An 18987-nucleotide genomic window follows, 5' to 3' on the forward strand; every position below is an offset into this window, starting at 1 on the left:
GCACCCAATACAGGAGCACCCAGATTCATAAAGCAAGTCCTTAGAGACTTACAAAGAGACTTAGACTCCTACACAATAATAATGGGAGACTTCAACACCCCACTGTCAACATTAGACAGATCAATGAGACTAAAAGTTAACAAGGATATTCAGGACTTGAACTCAGCTCTGCACCAAGCAGACCTAATAGACATCTACAGAACTCTCCACCCCAAATCAACAGAATATACATCCTTCTCAGCACCACATATCTCACTTATTCCAAAATTGACCACATAATTTGAAGTAAATTGACCACATAATTGGAAGTAAAGCACTCCTCAGAAAATGTAAAAGAACAGAAATTATAACAAACTGCCTCCCAGACCACAGTGCAATCAAACTAGAAATCAGGATTAAGAAACTCACTCAAAACTGCTCAACTACATGGAAACGGAACAACCTGCTCCTGAATAACTACTGGGTACATAACGAAATGAAGGCAGAAATAAAGATGTTCTTTGAAACCAACGAGAACAAAGACACAACATACCAGAATCTCTGGGACAGATTTAAAGCAGTGGGTAGACAGAAATTTATAGCATTAAATGCCCACAAGAGAAAGCAGGAAAGATCTAAAATTGACACCCTAACTTCACAATTAAAAGAACTAGAGAAGCAAGAGCAAACACATTCAAAAGCTAGCAGAAGGCAAGAAATAACTAAGATCAGAGCAGAACTGAAGGAGATAGAGACACAAAAAACCCTTCAAAAAATCAATGAATCCAGGAGCTGGTTTTTTGAAAAGATCAACAAAATTGATAGACCGCTAGCAAGACTAATAAAGAAGAAAAGAGAGAAGAATCAAATAGACGCAATAAAAAATGATAAAGGGGTTATCACCACTGATCCCACAGAAAGACAAACTACCATCAGAAAATACTATAAACACCTCTACACAAATAAACTAGAAAATCTAGAAGAAATGGATAAATTCCTGGACACATACACCCTCCCAAGACTAAACAAGGAAGAAGTTGAATCCCTGAATAGACCAATAAGTGGCTCTGAAATTGAGCAATAATTAATAGCCTACCAACCAAAAAAAGTCCAGGACCAGATGGATTCACAGCTGAATTCTACCAGAGGTACAAAGAGGAGCTGGTACCATTCCTTCTGAAACTATTCCAATCAACAGAAAAAGAGGGACTCCTCCCTAACTCATTTTATGAGGCCAGCATACCAAAGCCTGGCAGAGACACAACAAAAAAAAGAGAATTTTAGACCAATATCCCTGATGAACATCGATGCAAAAATCCTCAATAAAATACTGGCAAACAAAATCCAGCAGCACATCAAAAAAACTTATCCACCATGATCAAGTGGGCTTCATCCCTGGGATGCAAGGCTGGTTCAACATACGCAAATCAATAAACGTAATCCATCATATAAAGAGAACCAAAGACAAAAACCACATGATTATCTCAATAGATGCAGAAAAGGCCTTTGACAAAATTCAACAACCTTCATGCTAAAAACTCTCAATAAACTAGGTATTGATGGGACATATCTCAAAATAATAAGAGCTATCTATGACAAACGCACAGCCAATATCATACAGAATGGGCAAAAACTGGAAGCATTCCCTTTGAAAACTGGCACAAGACAGGGATGCCCTCTCTCACCACTCCTATTCAACATAGTGTTGCAAGTTCTGGCCAGGGCAATCAGGCAGGAGAAAGAAATAAAGGGTATTCAATTAGGAAAAAAGGAAGTCAAATTGTCCCTGTTTGCAGATGACATGATTGTATATTTAGAAAACCCCATCATCTCAGCCCAAAATCTCCTTAAGCTGATAAGCAACTTCAGCAAAGTCTCAGGATACAAAAATCGATGTGCAAAAATCACAAGCATTCCTATAAACCAATAACAGACAAACAGAGAGCCAAATCATGAGTGAACTCCCATTCACAATTGCTTCAAAGAGAATAAAATACCTAGGAATCCAACTTACAAGGGACGTGAAGGACCTCTTCAAGGAGAACTACAAACCACTGCTCAACGAAATAAAAGAGGACACAAACAAATGGAAGATCATTCTATGCTCATGGATAGGAAGAATCAATGTTGTGAAAATGCCCATACTGCCCAAGGTAATTTATAGATTCAATGCCATCCCCATCAAGCTACCAATGACTTTCTTCACAGAATTGGAAAAAACTACTTTAAAGTTCATATGGAACCAAAAAAGAGCCCACATTGCCAAGACAATCCTAAGCCAAAAGAACAAAGCTGGAGGCATCACGCTACCCGACTTCAAACTATACTACAAGGCTACAGTAACCAAAACAGCATGGTACTGGTACCAAAACAGAGATATAGACCAATGGAACAGAACAGCGCCCTCAGAAATAATGTCATACATCTACAACCACCTGATGTTTGACAAACCTGATAAAAACAAGAAATGAGGAAAGGATTCCCTATTTAATAAATGGTGCTGGGAAAACTGGCTAGCCATACATAGAAAGCTGAAACTGGATCCCTTCCTTACACCTTATACAAAAATTAATTCAGGATGCATTAATGACTTAAATGTTAGACGTAAAACCATAAAAACCCTAGAAGAAAACCTAGGCAATACCATTCAGGACATAGGCATGGGAAAGGACTTCATGTGTAAAACACCAAAAGCAATGGCAACAAAAGCAAAAATTGACAAATGGGATCTAATTAAACTAAAGAGCTTCTGCACAGCAAAAGAAACTACCATCAGAGTGAACAGGCAACCTACAAAATGGGAGAAAATTTTTACAATCTACCCATCTGACAAAGGGCTGATATCCAGAATCTACAAAGAACTTAAACAAATTTACAAGAAAAAATCAAACAACCCCATCAAAAAGTGGGCAAAGGATATGAACAGACGCTTCTCAAAAGAAGACATTTATGCAGCCAACAGACACATGAAAAAAATGCTCATCACTGGCCATGAGAGAAATGCAAATCAAAACCACAATGAGATACCATCTCACACCAGTTAGAATGGTGATCATTAAAAAGTCAGGAAACAACAAGTGCTGGAGAGGATGTGGAGAAATAGGAACACTTTTACACTGTTGGTGGGACTGTAAACTAGTTCAACCATTGTGGAAGACAGTGTGGTGATTCCTCAAGGATCTAGAACTAGAAATACCATTTGACCCAGCCATCCCATTACTGGGTATATACCCAAAGGAATATAAATCGTGCTGCTATAAAGACACATGCACACGTATGTTTATTATAGCACTATTCACAATAGCAAAGACTTGGAACCAACCCAAATGTCCATCAATGATAGACTGGATTAAGAAAATGTGGCACATATATACCATGGAATACTATGCAGCCATAAGAAACGACGAGTTCATGTCCTTTGTAGGGACATGGATGAAGCTGGAAGCCATCATTCTGAGCAAACTATCACAGGGATAGAAAACAAAACACTGCATGTTCTCACTCATAGGTGGGAACTGAACAATGAGACCACTTGGATGTAGGATGGGGAACATCACACACCAGGGCCTGTCGTGGGGTTGGGGGAGGGGGGAGGGATAGCATTAGGAGTTATACCTAATGTAAATGATGAGTTAATGGGTACAGCACACCAACATGGCACATGTATACATATGTAACAAACCTGCACATTGTGCACATGTACCCTAGAACTTAAAGTATAATAATAACAAAATGTCAAAAAAATAAAGAAAAAAACTGGTTGCCACTGTATATACAAATGCTTCAGAAGGCTTTGCACGAAGATAAAGCATTCCCTCAGCAAATACTTACGGAAGGCCTTGCAGGTGAACAAGGCACACAACTGGCAGGGAAGGCAGGCATTTCAAGAGCATGTAAGAGCCACCTTGCATTACAGAGAGGGGCAGGCCCTACCCAGGAAAAGGACCAACTCAGCATAATTGAAGGGACACTGGAGAAGACTCCCCAGTGACAGGGGAAGACTCCCCAGTGACAGAGGAAGACTCCCCAGTGACAGGGGAAGACTTTCCAGTGGCAGCTAAGCCAAGACCCAGGGATGAATAGAAGGCAGACGGAGAATGGATGACAGGGTAGAAATAAAGAAGAAGGGGCGGATACACACACACACACACACACACAGACACACACACACCCACACACCCACAAACAGTTTCTTCTGATGAGTTAATCTGATGGCAGTTAGTGCAATGAAGGAAACTGCAAAGGCTCTGCCTAGAGAAAATCAGAGCTAGGACTGTTCAGAGAAAGCTTCCTCAAGATGTTTTGGTAAAGAAAAAGCCAGCCATGGTAAGGCTGGTGGTGGTGGTGGTAATGGTGGTGGGGATTCCACGCACAGGTGACAGGAAGCACAAAGGCCCACTGCAGATAAGAGCAATCAAGGGAAATGGTGACTTGGGATGAAGCTGGAGAGGTGGGTAAGGCAGCGGCCTTGCAGGTGGAGGGAGGAGTCTGGTTTGTGTCCTAGGTGCAATGGCAAGTCTGGAGAATGGCATGGTCTGGTGTCGACTTTACACACTGGTTGCTCTGGGAGGATGGATTTCACTGGCGCAAGAGCAGAAGTGCACCCCAGTTAGAAGGCTCCATGCCAAAACCTTCACTATGGTGGAAGACGCCCTGTGCAGGGGTGACAGTGCAAATGGAGGGCAAAGGACTCCGGAGGCTAGAGGTACAACCCACAGGGCCCTGATGGGCAGGACTTGAGGGGAAGGGAAGGCAGAGGCAGGATCACTGTCAGGTTCGAGCTTAGTCTCTGGGGGGGATCAGGGGGTGGTGACCGACCAAGATGGGTAAGTCTGGGAGGCAGACCGGAGACATTCTGGCAGGGAAGGCAGGTGCAGATACTAGTCTGCATCTCTGGGCTGTGATGTAATTTGGTAATTTCAAAATCATGAAGTTGGATGAGATCACATACACAGAGAGGAGACAAACACCCAGGCCTAAGACCAGAGGCACTGGATGAAGAAGACGGAGTCCAGCTTGCCCACACCTCACCAGGCAAGCCTGCCCAGCACCACGTGTCCAGCCACGACAGGAGAGCAGCTCAGCGAGTGCTGTCGGTTGCCTCGAATGCTGCTGACAGTTCCAAGGGGGTGGGGACAGAAAGAGGCTGCTGGAGGTGGCAATAAGGACTTGGCTGGGGACCTGCAAAGAACAGTTTCTGTGAGGCAATCAGGATGGGAGCCAGCCTGGAATGGACTGGAACACGGATGGGAACAGAGGAATAGAAGCTGCTCTCCAGAAGCTTGGCTGTGAAGGGAACTGGAGAAGGCGTGATCATTGGAACAGGATGTGGCACCAGGGGAGGACACCTTTTTGAATAGTTGGGAAAATCTGCTGGGACTGCATATGCTGACAAGAATTATGCATCAGAGAGGGAAAAAGGTGACAATGTTAACTGCCAGATGAGAGGACAGGAGCGGGAGGAGGGTAAGGTCTAGAGCACCATGGAGGGACAAACCCCTGATAGGAAAGGACAGTGGGTGAGACTGGGCACACCACTGTTGATTTGGTGAGGGAAGGTGCGGAGCCCTGTCTTATTCTGCCCTTAGCCCATCTAACTTGCGTTTGGCCTTCAGATCTCAGTTCCAACATCACTTCCCATCGTGGGCCCTTGGCTCAGTTACGTTACCTTTCAACATCCTTTGTTCTCCATTGAAGCACTTGTCCTCGCTTGTAATTGACATCTGCCTGGTATCTGTCTGCTCACAGTCTCTCCCCACGAAAGGTAGGGCCTGTGTCTCTCTTTGCTCCCCACTGTGAACCCATGGCCTCATACAGAGCCTGGCCAGGTAGGCAGCACCTAATAAGCACTTGTCGGCTGCAGAGACTGATGAACAAGATGGAATCATGCAATCATGCCTGTCGTAACCATCAGGCAATGGCAAAGGCCTAGCTTCTAAGTAAAGAACAACTCTGGTGTGTTGACTTCGTCCCTTGCAGGTATGGGACTTTCTCTCAAACATTTTGAAAAATCACTCAATTTCTGCAAGATGTAGATGGGAACCACGAAAGGGTCTTGACATGATGAAAGAGGATCTTCAGAAGAACCCTCAGCACAAGAGAATTGAGTCCGAGTGACTTTCCCTGACACGTAAGGCCTTCCACAGAAGGTCCTCTCTTACCTTCCTTCCTCCTTAATGACCCCATGACGCTCATGCTACAACCAGCCTTCTCCCGAGAGAAGCAGAAGTTCCGGAGAGCAGGTTCTCAGGAGCTTCTGTTCCTCTGGGCATCTCCCAGACCTGCAGAGCCCGGGACAGGGTGAGAGCCCACAGGATGCTGCACCTCTTTTGGAAGACTCTCCCCACCAACTTTTGGTGCAGCGGAACCCTCTTTTCTTGCACCCCAGCTCCAGACCCCCCATGTCTAAGATGCCTTCTCTGACTCCTTCCTGCCTCAGGAGGCTCTGAACTTCTGGGTCACCACATCATAGGATCCTGCTCACTCAGCTTGTCACATGGGTCTCTCTGGCAGTAATGAACTTTAACACTCTCATGGCATCTCCCACCCACCTGAGCACAGGCTATCTGCTTACATTTTTTACTTTTGAGACAGGGTCTCTCTGTCGCCCAGGCTGCAATGCAGTGGTGCAGTCATGGCTCACTGCAGCCTCAACCTCCCAGGCTCAATGATCCTCCCACCTCAGCCTCCCGAGCAGCTGGGACTATAGGCACACAGCACCATGCCTGACTAATTTCTGTATTTTTTGTAGAGATGGGGTTTTGCCATGCTGCCCAGACTGGTCTTGAACTCCTGGGCTCAGACGGTCTACCTGTCTTGGCCTCCCAAAGTGCTGGGATTACAAGCATGAGCTACCACACTGGGCCTATCTGGTTACAATACACGGGGAAATAGGAAAGGAAGTGACTCAGCAAAGACCCCTGCCAGATAGAGTCCTCCCAAGGGTCTCCTATCACTGTGGCATCCTCCCTCACAGCAGTCAAAGTGACGACACTTGTACCCACAGACTATCCCAACTGCAGAACCAACTTCCCACTTGTAAAAACACAATGACGTGCAGGCTTACTGAGCACATGCAGGGGCACCGTTGACCTCAATGAGCCACACCTTCAGCTCCTCATCGACCATGAAGTCAAAGCCGAAGAGCTGGAAGCTCTGGTAAGGGAGGTGCTTGGTGCTAATGGCAGGCTCCACGCTCAGGAGGCAGTTCCTATGAGGCAGGAGGGGAAATGCTCATTAGAACGGGGTGGTCAAAGGAGAAGGAAGACATGAGGTGTGCTTGAAAGATTTTATATGAGATGAATACAAATATCAGCTTATCAGCTTTAATTCTCTGTTTCCTTTTTTTTTTTTTTTTGAGACGGAGTTTTGCTCTTGTTGCCCAGGCTGGAGTGCAATGGCATGATCTTGGCTCATGGCAACCTCCGCCTCCTGGGTTCAAGAGATTCTCCTGCTTCAGCCTCCCGAGCAGCTGGGATTACAGGCATGCGCCACCACACCCAGCTAATTTTGTATTTTCAGTAGAAACAGGGTTTCTCCATGTTGGTCAGGCTGGTCTCGAACTCCCGACCTCAGGTGATCCACCCACCTCGGCCTCCCAAAGTGCTGGGATTACAGGTGCGAGCCACCGTGCCCGGCCTAATTCTCTCTTTTCAACTTATTACCATTAGGTTATTCAAGAGAATGTTACTTATCAAGCATTTGTTAGAAAACTCTGCAACCACTCGTGTTCTTCCAGGCAAAAGCCACTTTCCCATGTCTCAAGAAGCAGTAGAGTGCCGAGTCATTGTGGCCTCTGTAAATGAAGATTCTTCCAACAGCTGGGCCGCTGCCATGTTTGTTTATAACACATAAAACATTTCCATGTATTTTTGCCATGTGAAGAATGGACTGCCCTTTGGTGAAGGGCAGGATTTGCAAAAAAAAAAAAAAAAAAAACATGTTGACCTCACGATGTCACTAGTTCTAGTTCCAATGGCAAATTATTGCTAATTAAAAGATTTAAGAGCTATACATGTTGAAACTAAATGTTGAAATGTAGAAGTATTATTAGCAACAATGAATGGAAAAATGGCAGGATTTTAGTGACACAGAAAAAAAGTTGAAGGTGTATCTCGGAAATACAACGAACAAGTACATGATGTCTCAGGTCAGACCAAAATCTTGGACAAGTGATTGTTCAATGAGATAATTACATAAGGAACTTGTCATAACTCCTGGCACCTAGGAAGCATTTAATAAATGTTACTGTTATGAACAATTTTTCATCATATTTAATTATGATAACCATATATCTATTATTTAGGAAGAATAAATACCTCTTATCTACAACTATCCCAGAAAACCTATGTCATTTCTGTTTTATAAAGATCTTCCCTGATTTTTCACCCAACTGAATGCTAGGGCAAAATATTTCTCTCAGTAAATAAAATGTGCTACAATGACTCTGGGGTACCAGAGATAACTGTCCTTCTACACAGCTGTGTATTTGGAAGGAAAAAGATACAGGGGCCAGCCGGGCGCGGTGGCTCACGCCTATAATCCTACCACTTTGGGAGGCCGAGGCGGGTGGGTAACCTGAGGTCAGGAGTTCGAGAGCAGCCTGACCAACATGGCAAAACCCCATCTCTACTAAAATTACAAAAATTAGCCAGGCATAGTGGCAGGTGCCTATAATCCCAGCTACTCCAGACGCTGAGGCAGGAGAATCGCTTGAACACAGGGCGCAGAGGTTGCAGTAAGCTAAGACTGTGCCACTTCACTCCAGCCTGGGTGAAAGAGCAAAATTCTGTCTCAAAAAAAAAAAAAAAAGGAAAAGAAAAAGAAAAAGATACAGGGAACTGTCGTCCATGTGACTAACTCTAAGACGTAGCTCTAGATGCAGGTTTTGACTCATGACTTTAATAAAGAACTGAGGCCTTTGTGAACTTGGAGCCAGGGTCAATCCTCCTCCCTCGGCCCTCCACAAACTTCAATCTCCTTTTCTTTTTTCCTAAAAAGAAAAATATTTTAATTGATACATTTAAACCTTTAAAAACTATTTTGGCTTAAATGGTTCTTTTAAGATGAGTCATTTAAAAACTAATTATAATAAAAATTTCTTCTCCCATTCATATTCAACCTGAATTGACAAGCACACATCACATTAAAAAAAAAAATCCCTGTTCTACACAAGAATATCCTTAACTTTTGCTTTAATTAAAATACTCTTGGCTGGGCGAGGTGGCTCACACCTGTAATCCCAGCATATTGGGAGGCCAAGGCAGATGGATCACTTGAGGTCAGGAGTTTGAGACCAGCCTGACCAACATGGTGAAACCCTGGCTCTCTACTTAAAAAAAAAAAAATTAGTTGGCTGTGGTGGCGCATGCCTGTAATCCCAGAAACCCAGCAACTCAGGAGGCTGAGGCAGGAGAATCGCTTGAACATGGGAGGCAGAGGTTGCAGTGAGCCAAGGCTGCAGTGAGCCGAGATCATGTCACTGCACTCCAGCCTGGGAAACAGAGCGAGACCCTATCTCCAAAAAAAAAGCAGGAGACAGGGTCTCACTCTGTCGCCCAGGCTGGAGTGCAGGGGCCCAAACATGGCTCACTGCAGTCAGCCTTGACCTCCCCGAGCTCAAGCGATCCTCCCAATTCAGGCTTCCGAAGTAGCTGGGACTACAAGCACGCACCACCACACCCTGCTAATTTTTTTTGTAACTTTTGGAGACAGAGGTTTGCCATGTTGCCCAGGCTGGTCTTGAACTCCTGGGCTGAAGTGATCTGCCTGCCTCAGCCTCCCAAAGTGCTGGGATTAGAGGCATGAGCCACCGCACTTAGCCTGTTTTAATTAGAATATTCTTTAAAATATTATAATTAAGGAAGATTTAAAAGTTTAACAGATGCTTATGGTAAAAAAGAGAGAGAGAAAAAAATACTAAAATATAAATTGGGGGCTGGGCACAGTGGCTCATGCCCGTAATCCCAGCACTTTGCGAGGCTGAGGGAGGCAGATCACTTGAGGTCAGGAGTTCAAAACCAGCCTAGCCAACATGGTGAAACCTCATCTCTACTAAATATACAAAAAATTAGCACTCAGTGGTGGCACATGCCTGTAATCCCAGCTAGTCGGGAGGCTAAGGCAGGAGAATCACTCAAACCCGGGAGGCAGAGGTTGAAATGAGATGAGATTGCGCCACTGCACTTCAGCCTGGGTGATAGACCAAGACTCTGTCTCAAAAAAATAAGATAAAATAAAATTGAAAGAAGTATTACATTCCAACATAAAGAAAAACCTGAGAATCAGAAGCAAATCAAAACTAATTTTTTTTTTTTTTTTTTTTTTTGCTGAAAGCTCAAGATTAATAATACACTTTAAAGGATTTTTATCCCTCATCAGAGACTTATACAGTGCATCTTTTTTTGGCTGGAGTGGGAAGTTAGGGGGAGGCTAGCTGGAAGGAAAGAAAACCTGAGAGCTGCTGGGAGCATTTATAGCACCACAGCAGCAACACTCTGAACAGCAATCAACAATGCGGAAAGGATGCCGCAAACTTCCAATAAAGCTTTTGCCTAAAATAGGAATTCTTTTTCCAGCATACTTGATTTATCTGGTGTCAGAATTCCAACCACCTATATTCCCTGAAGAAATGGGACTCCAAGCCCTGTAATTATTCTACTGGGCTCTACGTGAGAATACAGTAAGGAAAAAGTCTCAGTCATTGTGACAGGGTAGCATTGACATGGTGGATGGTAGAACAATGGGACAGAATGGAGATCCTAGAACAGACCCTCACATAAATGGCCACCTGATTGATTGATTGATTTCTGAGAGGGAATCTTGCTCTGTTGCCCAGGCTGGAGTGCAGTGGTGCGATCTTGGCTCACTGCAACCTCCACCTCCTGGGTTCAAGCAATTCTCCTGCCTCAGCCTCCCAAGTAGCTGGGATTACAGGCATATGCCACCATGCCTGGCTAATTTTTGTATTTTTAGTAGAGACAGGGTTTCACCATATTGGCCAGGCTGGTCTTGAACTCCTGACCTTGTGATCCACCCACCTTGGTCTCCCAAAGTGCTAGGATTACAGGTGTGAGCCACTGTGCCCAGCCAGCCACCTGATTTGTAACAAAGACACACCACAATGCAGCGGGGAAAGGACCAGTGGCCCTGGGTCAATGGGATATCCTTGTGGAAAGACATGAAACTTGATATATAACAACTTCAGATAGATTACAGTTCTAAAATATAAGAGATAAAACCCAGATGTCTACCAACTACAGAAGGAATAAACTGAAATATTTACACAATGGAATATTACACAGTAATAAAAAGGATAAACTACTGTTATGTGCAATAACATGGATGAATGCCACAGATGTAACACTGGGAAAAGCTGAACATAAAACAAGAAATATGGTATAATTCCATTTACATAAAGTTTAAGAACAAGCAAAATGAATCTAAGGTGATAAAAGTCAGAAAAGTGGCTGTCTTTGGGTATTTATTTATTTATTTATTTATTTATTTATTTTGAGATGGAGTCTCGCTGTGTCGCCCAGGCTGGAGTGCAGTGGCGTGATCTTGGGTCACTGCAAGCTCCACCTCCCGGGTTCAAGCAAATCTCCTTCCTCAGCCTCCTGAGTAACTGGGACTACAGGCGCCCAGCACCACGCCCGGCTAATTTTTGTATTTCTTAGTAGAGACGAGGTTTCACCGTGTTAGCCAGGATGATCTCAATCTCCTGACCTCGTGATCTGCCCACCTCGGCCTCCCAAAGTGCTGGGATTACAGGCGTGAGCCACCGCACCTGGCCTGGCAGGGAATACATGTTTTGAGGGAGTTCAAAGGAGTCTTCTGGGATGCTGTAAATGTTTTATATTTTTATGTATATCACAGCTAGGTGAGTACATGCATAAATGAAAACTCACCAGACTGTACACTTTGTGGATGTTACACCTCATTTAAAAAATCTTTACTAGACTTAGTAGACTGTAGTAAGTGAACACTAATGCTAAAATACTACTTCCAGGCATATTTAGAAATAAGACCAAGACAAAAAAGAGACAATAGAAACAGACCTAAAAGTCAGGAGCTGACAAACTTTTTCTATAAAGGGCCAGACAGTAAATATTTTAGGTTTTACAGGATATGTACCACCTCTGTTGCATATTCTCATTTTTACAATCTTTAATATATAAAAAACATTCTTTGCCCACAGACCTTACAAAAACAAGCTACAGGCCATATGCAGCCCATACACAGGGCATACTCTGGATTACTCTGCCATGGGTAATCTAGATTTTGGAGTTATCAGATAAGGATGTTAAAGAATTGCCATTATCTTCAAGAAAATATGAGGCAAGTGGGAGAATTTCATAAGACAACTATAATATGAAAAAAAGAAACAAATAGAAATTTCAGAACTAAAAAGCACGCTAACTAAGATCAAGAACTCAATAGGTGAGTTTAACAGCAGCTTTTAAAAGCTTTTACCTTATAAAAATTGTTAATAGGTTTTAATAGATAAAGAAAGGATTAGCAAACAAAGATGTCAGACGAAAAGAATGAGTACAACCATGGAGAGATAAAATGATACAAAAATGCCATAAAAGTGTGAGAAACAGTGAAAAGCATTAACAATCATGTAATTAGAGACCTAGAAGAAGAGGAGAATGGATCAAAAGACACAACTGAAAGTATAATGTCCATGAATATTCCAAAACTGGTAAAAGATATCAAGCCACCGTGCAAGAAGCACTATGAACCCAAATGCAGGAATATGTACAAAGAAAACTACACACATCTCATAGTAAAATTTATAAAAACCAATGTAAAGGAATCTCAAAAATAGAGAAAAGATACATTAAGAGCAATACTAAGATTTCACCTGACTTCTCAGCAGAAAAGATGGAAGCCAGAATACAATGGTATGCAACCTTCAGAGTGGGAAAAGAAATTAACTGCTTATCTAGAAATCTATGTCCAGAGCAAATGTCCTTAAAAACAAAAAGACAAAATATATTTTCAGACAAATAATAACTAATTTATCACAGCAGACTTTACTTAAAAACTACTAAAAATTAGTGTTTTTTTTTTAAACAGAGTCTCGCTCTGTCACCCAGGCTGGAGTGCAGCTGCACAATTTTGGCTCACTGCAACCTCCACCCCCCAGGTTCAAGCTATTCTCCCACCTCAGCCTCCCGAGTAGCTGCGACCTCAGGTGTGCACCACCATGCCCAGCTAATTTTGCATATTTTGGTAGAGATGGGGTTTCAGCATGTATCAGGCTGGTCTTGAACTCCTGACCTCAAGTGATCGGCCCACCTCGGCCTCCCAAAGTATTGGGATTACAGGTGTGAGGTACCGCGCCTGGCCTAAAAATGAGTTTCTTAACAATAAGGAAAATAATCCTAGATAAAAGCAAGGAAATGCAGGAAAGGAAGAGAAACAACATAAATGGTCAAAATGTGGGGAACTCTAAATGAATATTAACTATCTATAATCATAGGAATGCTGTCTTGTGAGTTTAAAATATATGTAATATTAATTATTCCCCATGTACCCACCATCCACTATCTTTAAGCCTCTTCCCTGTGTCCCTTCTGCCTTCCTTCTAGGGATAGGAATAACCACTATTTTGAATTTTATGTTTATCACTTCTTCATTTTGCTTTACATTTTTACCATACATGTGTATTCAGCTAAATAAAACATTATTTAATTTTACTTGTTTTTTAACTTATGTAAGTGAAATAAGTTTGTATGCATCTTCTATATAGCTTGTATTTTTGCATTTTTTTGCTTAATATTATTTGTATATTTATATTTATACTTGTATAAATATTTATACTTGTACTTGTATAAATATTTATACTTGTATAAATATTTATATTTATACTTGTATAAATATTTATACTTGTATAAATATTTATACTTGTATAAATATTTATATTTATACTTGTATAAATATTTATACTTGTATAAATATTTATACTTGTATAAATATTTATACTTGTATAAATATTTATACTTGTATAAATATTTATACTTGTATAAATATTTATACTTGTATAAATATTTATACTTGTATAAATATTTATATTTATACTAGTATAAATATTTATACTAGTATAAATATTTATATTTATACTAGTATAAATATTTATACTAGTATAAATATTTATATTTATACTAGTATAAATATTTATACTTGTATAAATATTTATACTAGTATAAATATTTATATTTATATTTGTATAAATCCAGTGAAAATACCCTTCAGGAAGATGGTGAAATAAACACATTCTCAGATGACAGAAAACTAAGAGGATTTATCAGCAGCAAAACTGTTCTAAAAGAAATGCATAAGAGAGAGAGTCAGAACTTTAAAACTTAAGGAAGTATATGGGTAAATATAAAAACTCTAAAAGAAATGGTTAAGTCTGAAGGGAAATGATACCAGAGAGAATCTCAGAACTTCGCAACTGAAGGAAAAACAAAAGTAGTATCTGGGTAAATATAAAATAATATTTTTCTCCTTTTATAAAGTGGATTTCTTATAGACAGTATAGAGTTTGGTTTTATAGTTTAAAAATAATCCAACCTGATAATCTATCATACCTGTGCAAATATATATATAAAACTGTTGATAGCAAAAATAATAACATTATGTGGCAGAGATTTCAATGTGTAGATATATACTTATGATAACTATAACAGAGGGCAAGAGTTAGTGAATTATGTTATAAGGTTTTTGCATTTTATTTGAAGTGGTAAATTATTAACTCTAAGAAGGCTGTGAAATAATTGATATGTATACTGTAATTCCTAGAGCAAGCACTAAAAAAAAATAAAAGAAGACATAGCGCCAAATACTCAACAGGAAAATTAAAATAAAACTCTAAAAATATTTCACATAATTAAAAAGAAGATGGGAAAAAGAGACACAAAAAAACAAAAACAAAAACTACAATAAAGGAGGGGACAGACAACAAATAATAAGATGGCAGATGTGAGTCCAATACAATAATTACATTACATTTAAGTGGTATAAACACACCAATTAAATGACAATGATTATCATATTGGATTAAAATTAAAATACAGGGCCGGGCGAGATGGCTCACGCCTGTAATCCCAGCACTTTGGGAGGCTGAGGCGGGCGGATCACCTGAGGTCAGAAATTCCAGACCAGCCTGACCAACATGGAGAAACCTCATCTCTACTAAAAATACAAAATTAGGCCAGGCGTGGTGGCTCATGCCCGAAATCCCAGCACTTTGGGAGGCCGAGGTGGACGGATCACGAGGTCAGGAGATCGAGACCATCCTGGCTAACACGGTGAAACCCTGTCTCTACTAAAAATGCAAAAAATTAGCCGGGCGTGGTGGCGGGCGCCTGTAGTCCCAGCTATTCGGGAGGCTGAGGCAGAAGAATGGCGTGAACCTGCGAGGCGGAGCTTGCAGTGAGCGGAGATCACACCACTGCACTCCAGCCTGAGCGACAGAGTGAGACACTGTCTCAAAAAAAAAAAAAAAAAAAAAATACAAAATTAGCTGAGCGTGGTGGCACATGCCTGTAATCCCAGCTACTCAGGAGGCTGAGGCAGGAGAATCACTTGAACCCGGGAGGCAGAGGTTGCAGTCAGCCATGGTCGCGCCACCCACTGCACTCTAGTCCGGGCAACAAGAGTGAAACTCCGTCTCAAATAATAATAATAATAATAATAATAATAATAATAATAAAATACAAATACAAAACCCAACTATATGCTGTCTACCAGAAAACTACTTTAAATATAGAATATAATACCTAGGGACAGTATAGAATAGAATAGAATAGAATGAAAATAAAAGGATGGAAACATACTCCAAACATGGAGACATACCATGGAAACATTAATCAAAAGAAAGCTAGATTGGTTATATAAAAATTAGATAAATAAATAAGAAATACTGGCTGGGCATGGTGGCTCACGCCTGTAATCCTAGCACTCTGGGAGGCTGAAGTATGTAGATTGCTTGAGCCCAGGAGTTCGAGACCAGCCTGGGCAACATGGTGAAACCCTGTCTCTACAAAAAAAAAAAAAATACAAAAATTAGCCAGGCATGATAGCATGTGCCTGTAGTCCCAGCTGCTCAGGAGGCTGAGGTGGGAGGATGGCTTGAGCCTGGGAAGCGGAGGTTGCAGTTTGCCAAGATCATGCCCCTGAACTCCAGCCTGGGCAACAGAGTCAGATCATCTCAAAAAAAAAAAAAAAAAAAAGAAAGAAAAAAAAAAGAAAAGAAAACTACATAATGATAAAAGAGTCAATTCCCAACGAAGAGATAACAATCCTAAATATATATGCATCTAATAACAGATCATCAAAAGACATGAAGCAAAAACAGATAAAATTGAAAGGAGACATATACAAATCCATAATTATACTTGTAGACTTCAGTGCCTTTCTTTTCAATAATAAATAGAACAAACATCGCTTCTCGGCCTTTTGGCTAAGATCAAGAGTAATAAATAGAACAAGCAGAATAAGGCCAGGTGCAGTGGCTAATGTCTGTAATCCCAGCACTTTGAGAGGCCAAGATGGGAGAATTGCTTGAGCCCAGGAGTTCGAGACCAGCTTGGGCAACAGGGCAAAACCCTGTCTCTACAAAAAAAATACAAAAATCAGGTGGGTCTGGTGGCATGCACCTGTAGTCCCAGCTACCTAGGCTACTTACACTTGAGCCCAGGAGGTTAAGGCTGCAGCGAACCATGTTTGTGTCACTGCATTCCAGCCTGGGAAACAAAGTAAGACCTTGTCTCAAAAAACATAAAAATAAAAAACAACACTCTGCCCAATTATAGCCAAGTACACATTCTGTTAGTGCACACAGAACATTAAAAGACCTTCTGGGCTATGGAACAAACCTTAGCAACTTTTAAAGATGAAACCAGACAAAGTCTCTTCCTGACCTAATATCTGGATATTAAACAAAAATTTCTAAGTCACATGAATCAAAGATAAAATTATAAGGGAAATTAGAAAATATTTTAATAAAATAGAAATGAAAACATAGCAAAATCTGTGGGATTCTGCTAATGCAATATTTAGAGGGAAACTGATAAAGGGAAACTGAGACATGCTTTTATTTTTTTAAAAAAGAAATATCTCAACCATCCTGACCAACATGGAGAAACCCCATCTCTCCTAAAAATACAAAATTAGCCAGGCGTGGTGGCACATGCCTGTAATCCCAGCTACACGGGAGGCTGAGGCAGGAGAATCGCTTGAACCCAGGAGATGGAGGTTGCAGTGAGCCGAGATGGTGCCATTGCACTCCAGCCTGGGCAATAAGAACAAAATTCTATCTCAAAAAAAAAAAAGAAATATCTCAAATCAATTATTTAAACTTTCACCTTAAAAACTGGAATAGGCTGGGCATGGTGGCTCACACCTATAATCCCAGCACTCTGGGAGACCAAGATGGGAGGGCTGCTTGAGCCCAGGAGCTTGAAACCAGCCTGGGCAAGACAGTGAGACCCAATTCTACAAAAAATAAAAAAATTAGCCAGGCACAGTGGTGTACACCTGTAGTCCCAGCTACTTGGGAGGCTGAGACAGGAAGATCCCTTGAGCCTAAAAGTTTGAAGCAGCAGTGAGGTATGATCACACCACTGTACTCCAGCCTAGGCAATAAAATGAGACACCATCTCTTAAAAAACAAACAAAAAGCACAACTAGAAAAAGAGTAAATTATATCCTCCAAAAAGCAAACGGAAGAGAATGAGAAAGTGCATAAATCAAAGAAGCTGAAAAGAAAAACAACAGAGAAAACCAATAAAACCAAAAGCTGATTTTTTGAAAAGACTGATAAAATTGATAAATGTTTAGTCAATCTGTCCAAGCAAAGTAGAAGGAAAATATAAATTAGCCGGGCATGGTGGCTTACGCCTGTAATCCCAGCACTTTGGGAGGCTGAGGGGGGTAGATCACCTGAAGTCAAGAGTTCGAGACCAGACTGACCAACATGGAGAAACCCTGTCTCTACTAAAAATACAAAATTAGCCCAGCGTGGTGGCACATGCCTGTAATCCCAGCTACTTGGGAGGCTGAGGCAGGAGAATCACTTGAACCCAGGAGGTAGAGGTTGTGGTGAGCCGAGATCGCACCATTGCACTCCAGCCTGGGCAACAAGAGCAAAACCCTGTCTCAAAAAAAAAAAATAAAAAAAAAAAAAAATAAATATATATATATATATATATATATATATATATACACACACACATATAACCATTATCAGAAACGAAAGAGGAGACATCATTACAGAACCTGCAGACATTAAAAGGAAAATAAAGGAATATTACAAAAAATTTTTGCCCATAAATTAGACAACTTATATGAAACAATTCTTTGAAAGGCATAGACGCCAAAGCTCCTTCAAGAAGAAACACGTAATCCAAAAAGATACAATTAAGTTACCTTATTATATGTTTGATTTGTAGTAAGATACTACTTTCTAGGGTAATGTTCAAAGCACTTGTTAGGTACTGATTGAACTCCTTGAAGAACATTTCATTTCCTTCTTCATACTTCCCGTAGTTCTTTGAATACTCTTTTTGAATGCAGTGATTGGTCAAATGGCAGGTTTTGTCTTGGAAATTATCAACATGATATGGTTCTGAAGCAGTCCGAAGCACACCCTCTCTATAGAGGTAGATATTATACTGATGATCCACCAAGACCCAGCTTCTGCAATTCAACAAAAACACTGCTTTACTCAAGTCATCCAAAGTTTCTGCATATTATATACATCAATCCCCACATCTTGACTTCTTTTATGGGGTAGGTAAGGAGTGGGAGGCAACTAGGGAAGGAGGAAGTTTCTAAAACTATAAGAGGCATGTTATGATTTAGCTAAGATAGTGAGTTATCACTACAATGAGGCAAACAAAACATTTTACCATAAATAACAGGGAAATTTTGATCAAAAGATAAAGCATTTTGAAAAGATTCAGATGATTTTTTTTTTTTTTTTGAGATGGAGTT

General features: G+C 41.0%; 1 protein-coding gene across 1 annotated transcript in view; it reads right to left on the reverse strand.

Annotated features, from left to right (window-relative positions):
- TTL (tubulin tyrosine ligase) overlaps positions 1–18987 on the reverse strand; it is a 40981-nt gene that overhangs the window by 4940 nt on the left and 17054 nt on the right. The window contains exons 5-6 of the mRNA XM_055107408.3: positions 18421–18690; positions 7046–7189 (exon numbers count right to left, since the gene is read on the reverse strand). Of these exons, the coding sequence (XP_054963383.1) occupies positions 7046–7189; positions 18421–18690 (414 nt within the window). The remainder of the gene's footprint in view (positions 1–7045; positions 7190–18420; positions 18691–18987) is intronic.

The sequence above is a fragment of the Pan paniscus genome, chromosome 12 (genome assembly GCF_029289425.2).
Source record: "Pan paniscus chromosome 12, NHGRI_mPanPan1-v2.0_pri, whole genome shotgun sequence".
Lineage (NCBI taxonomy): Eukaryota > Metazoa > Chordata > Mammalia > Primates > Hominidae > Pan > Pan paniscus.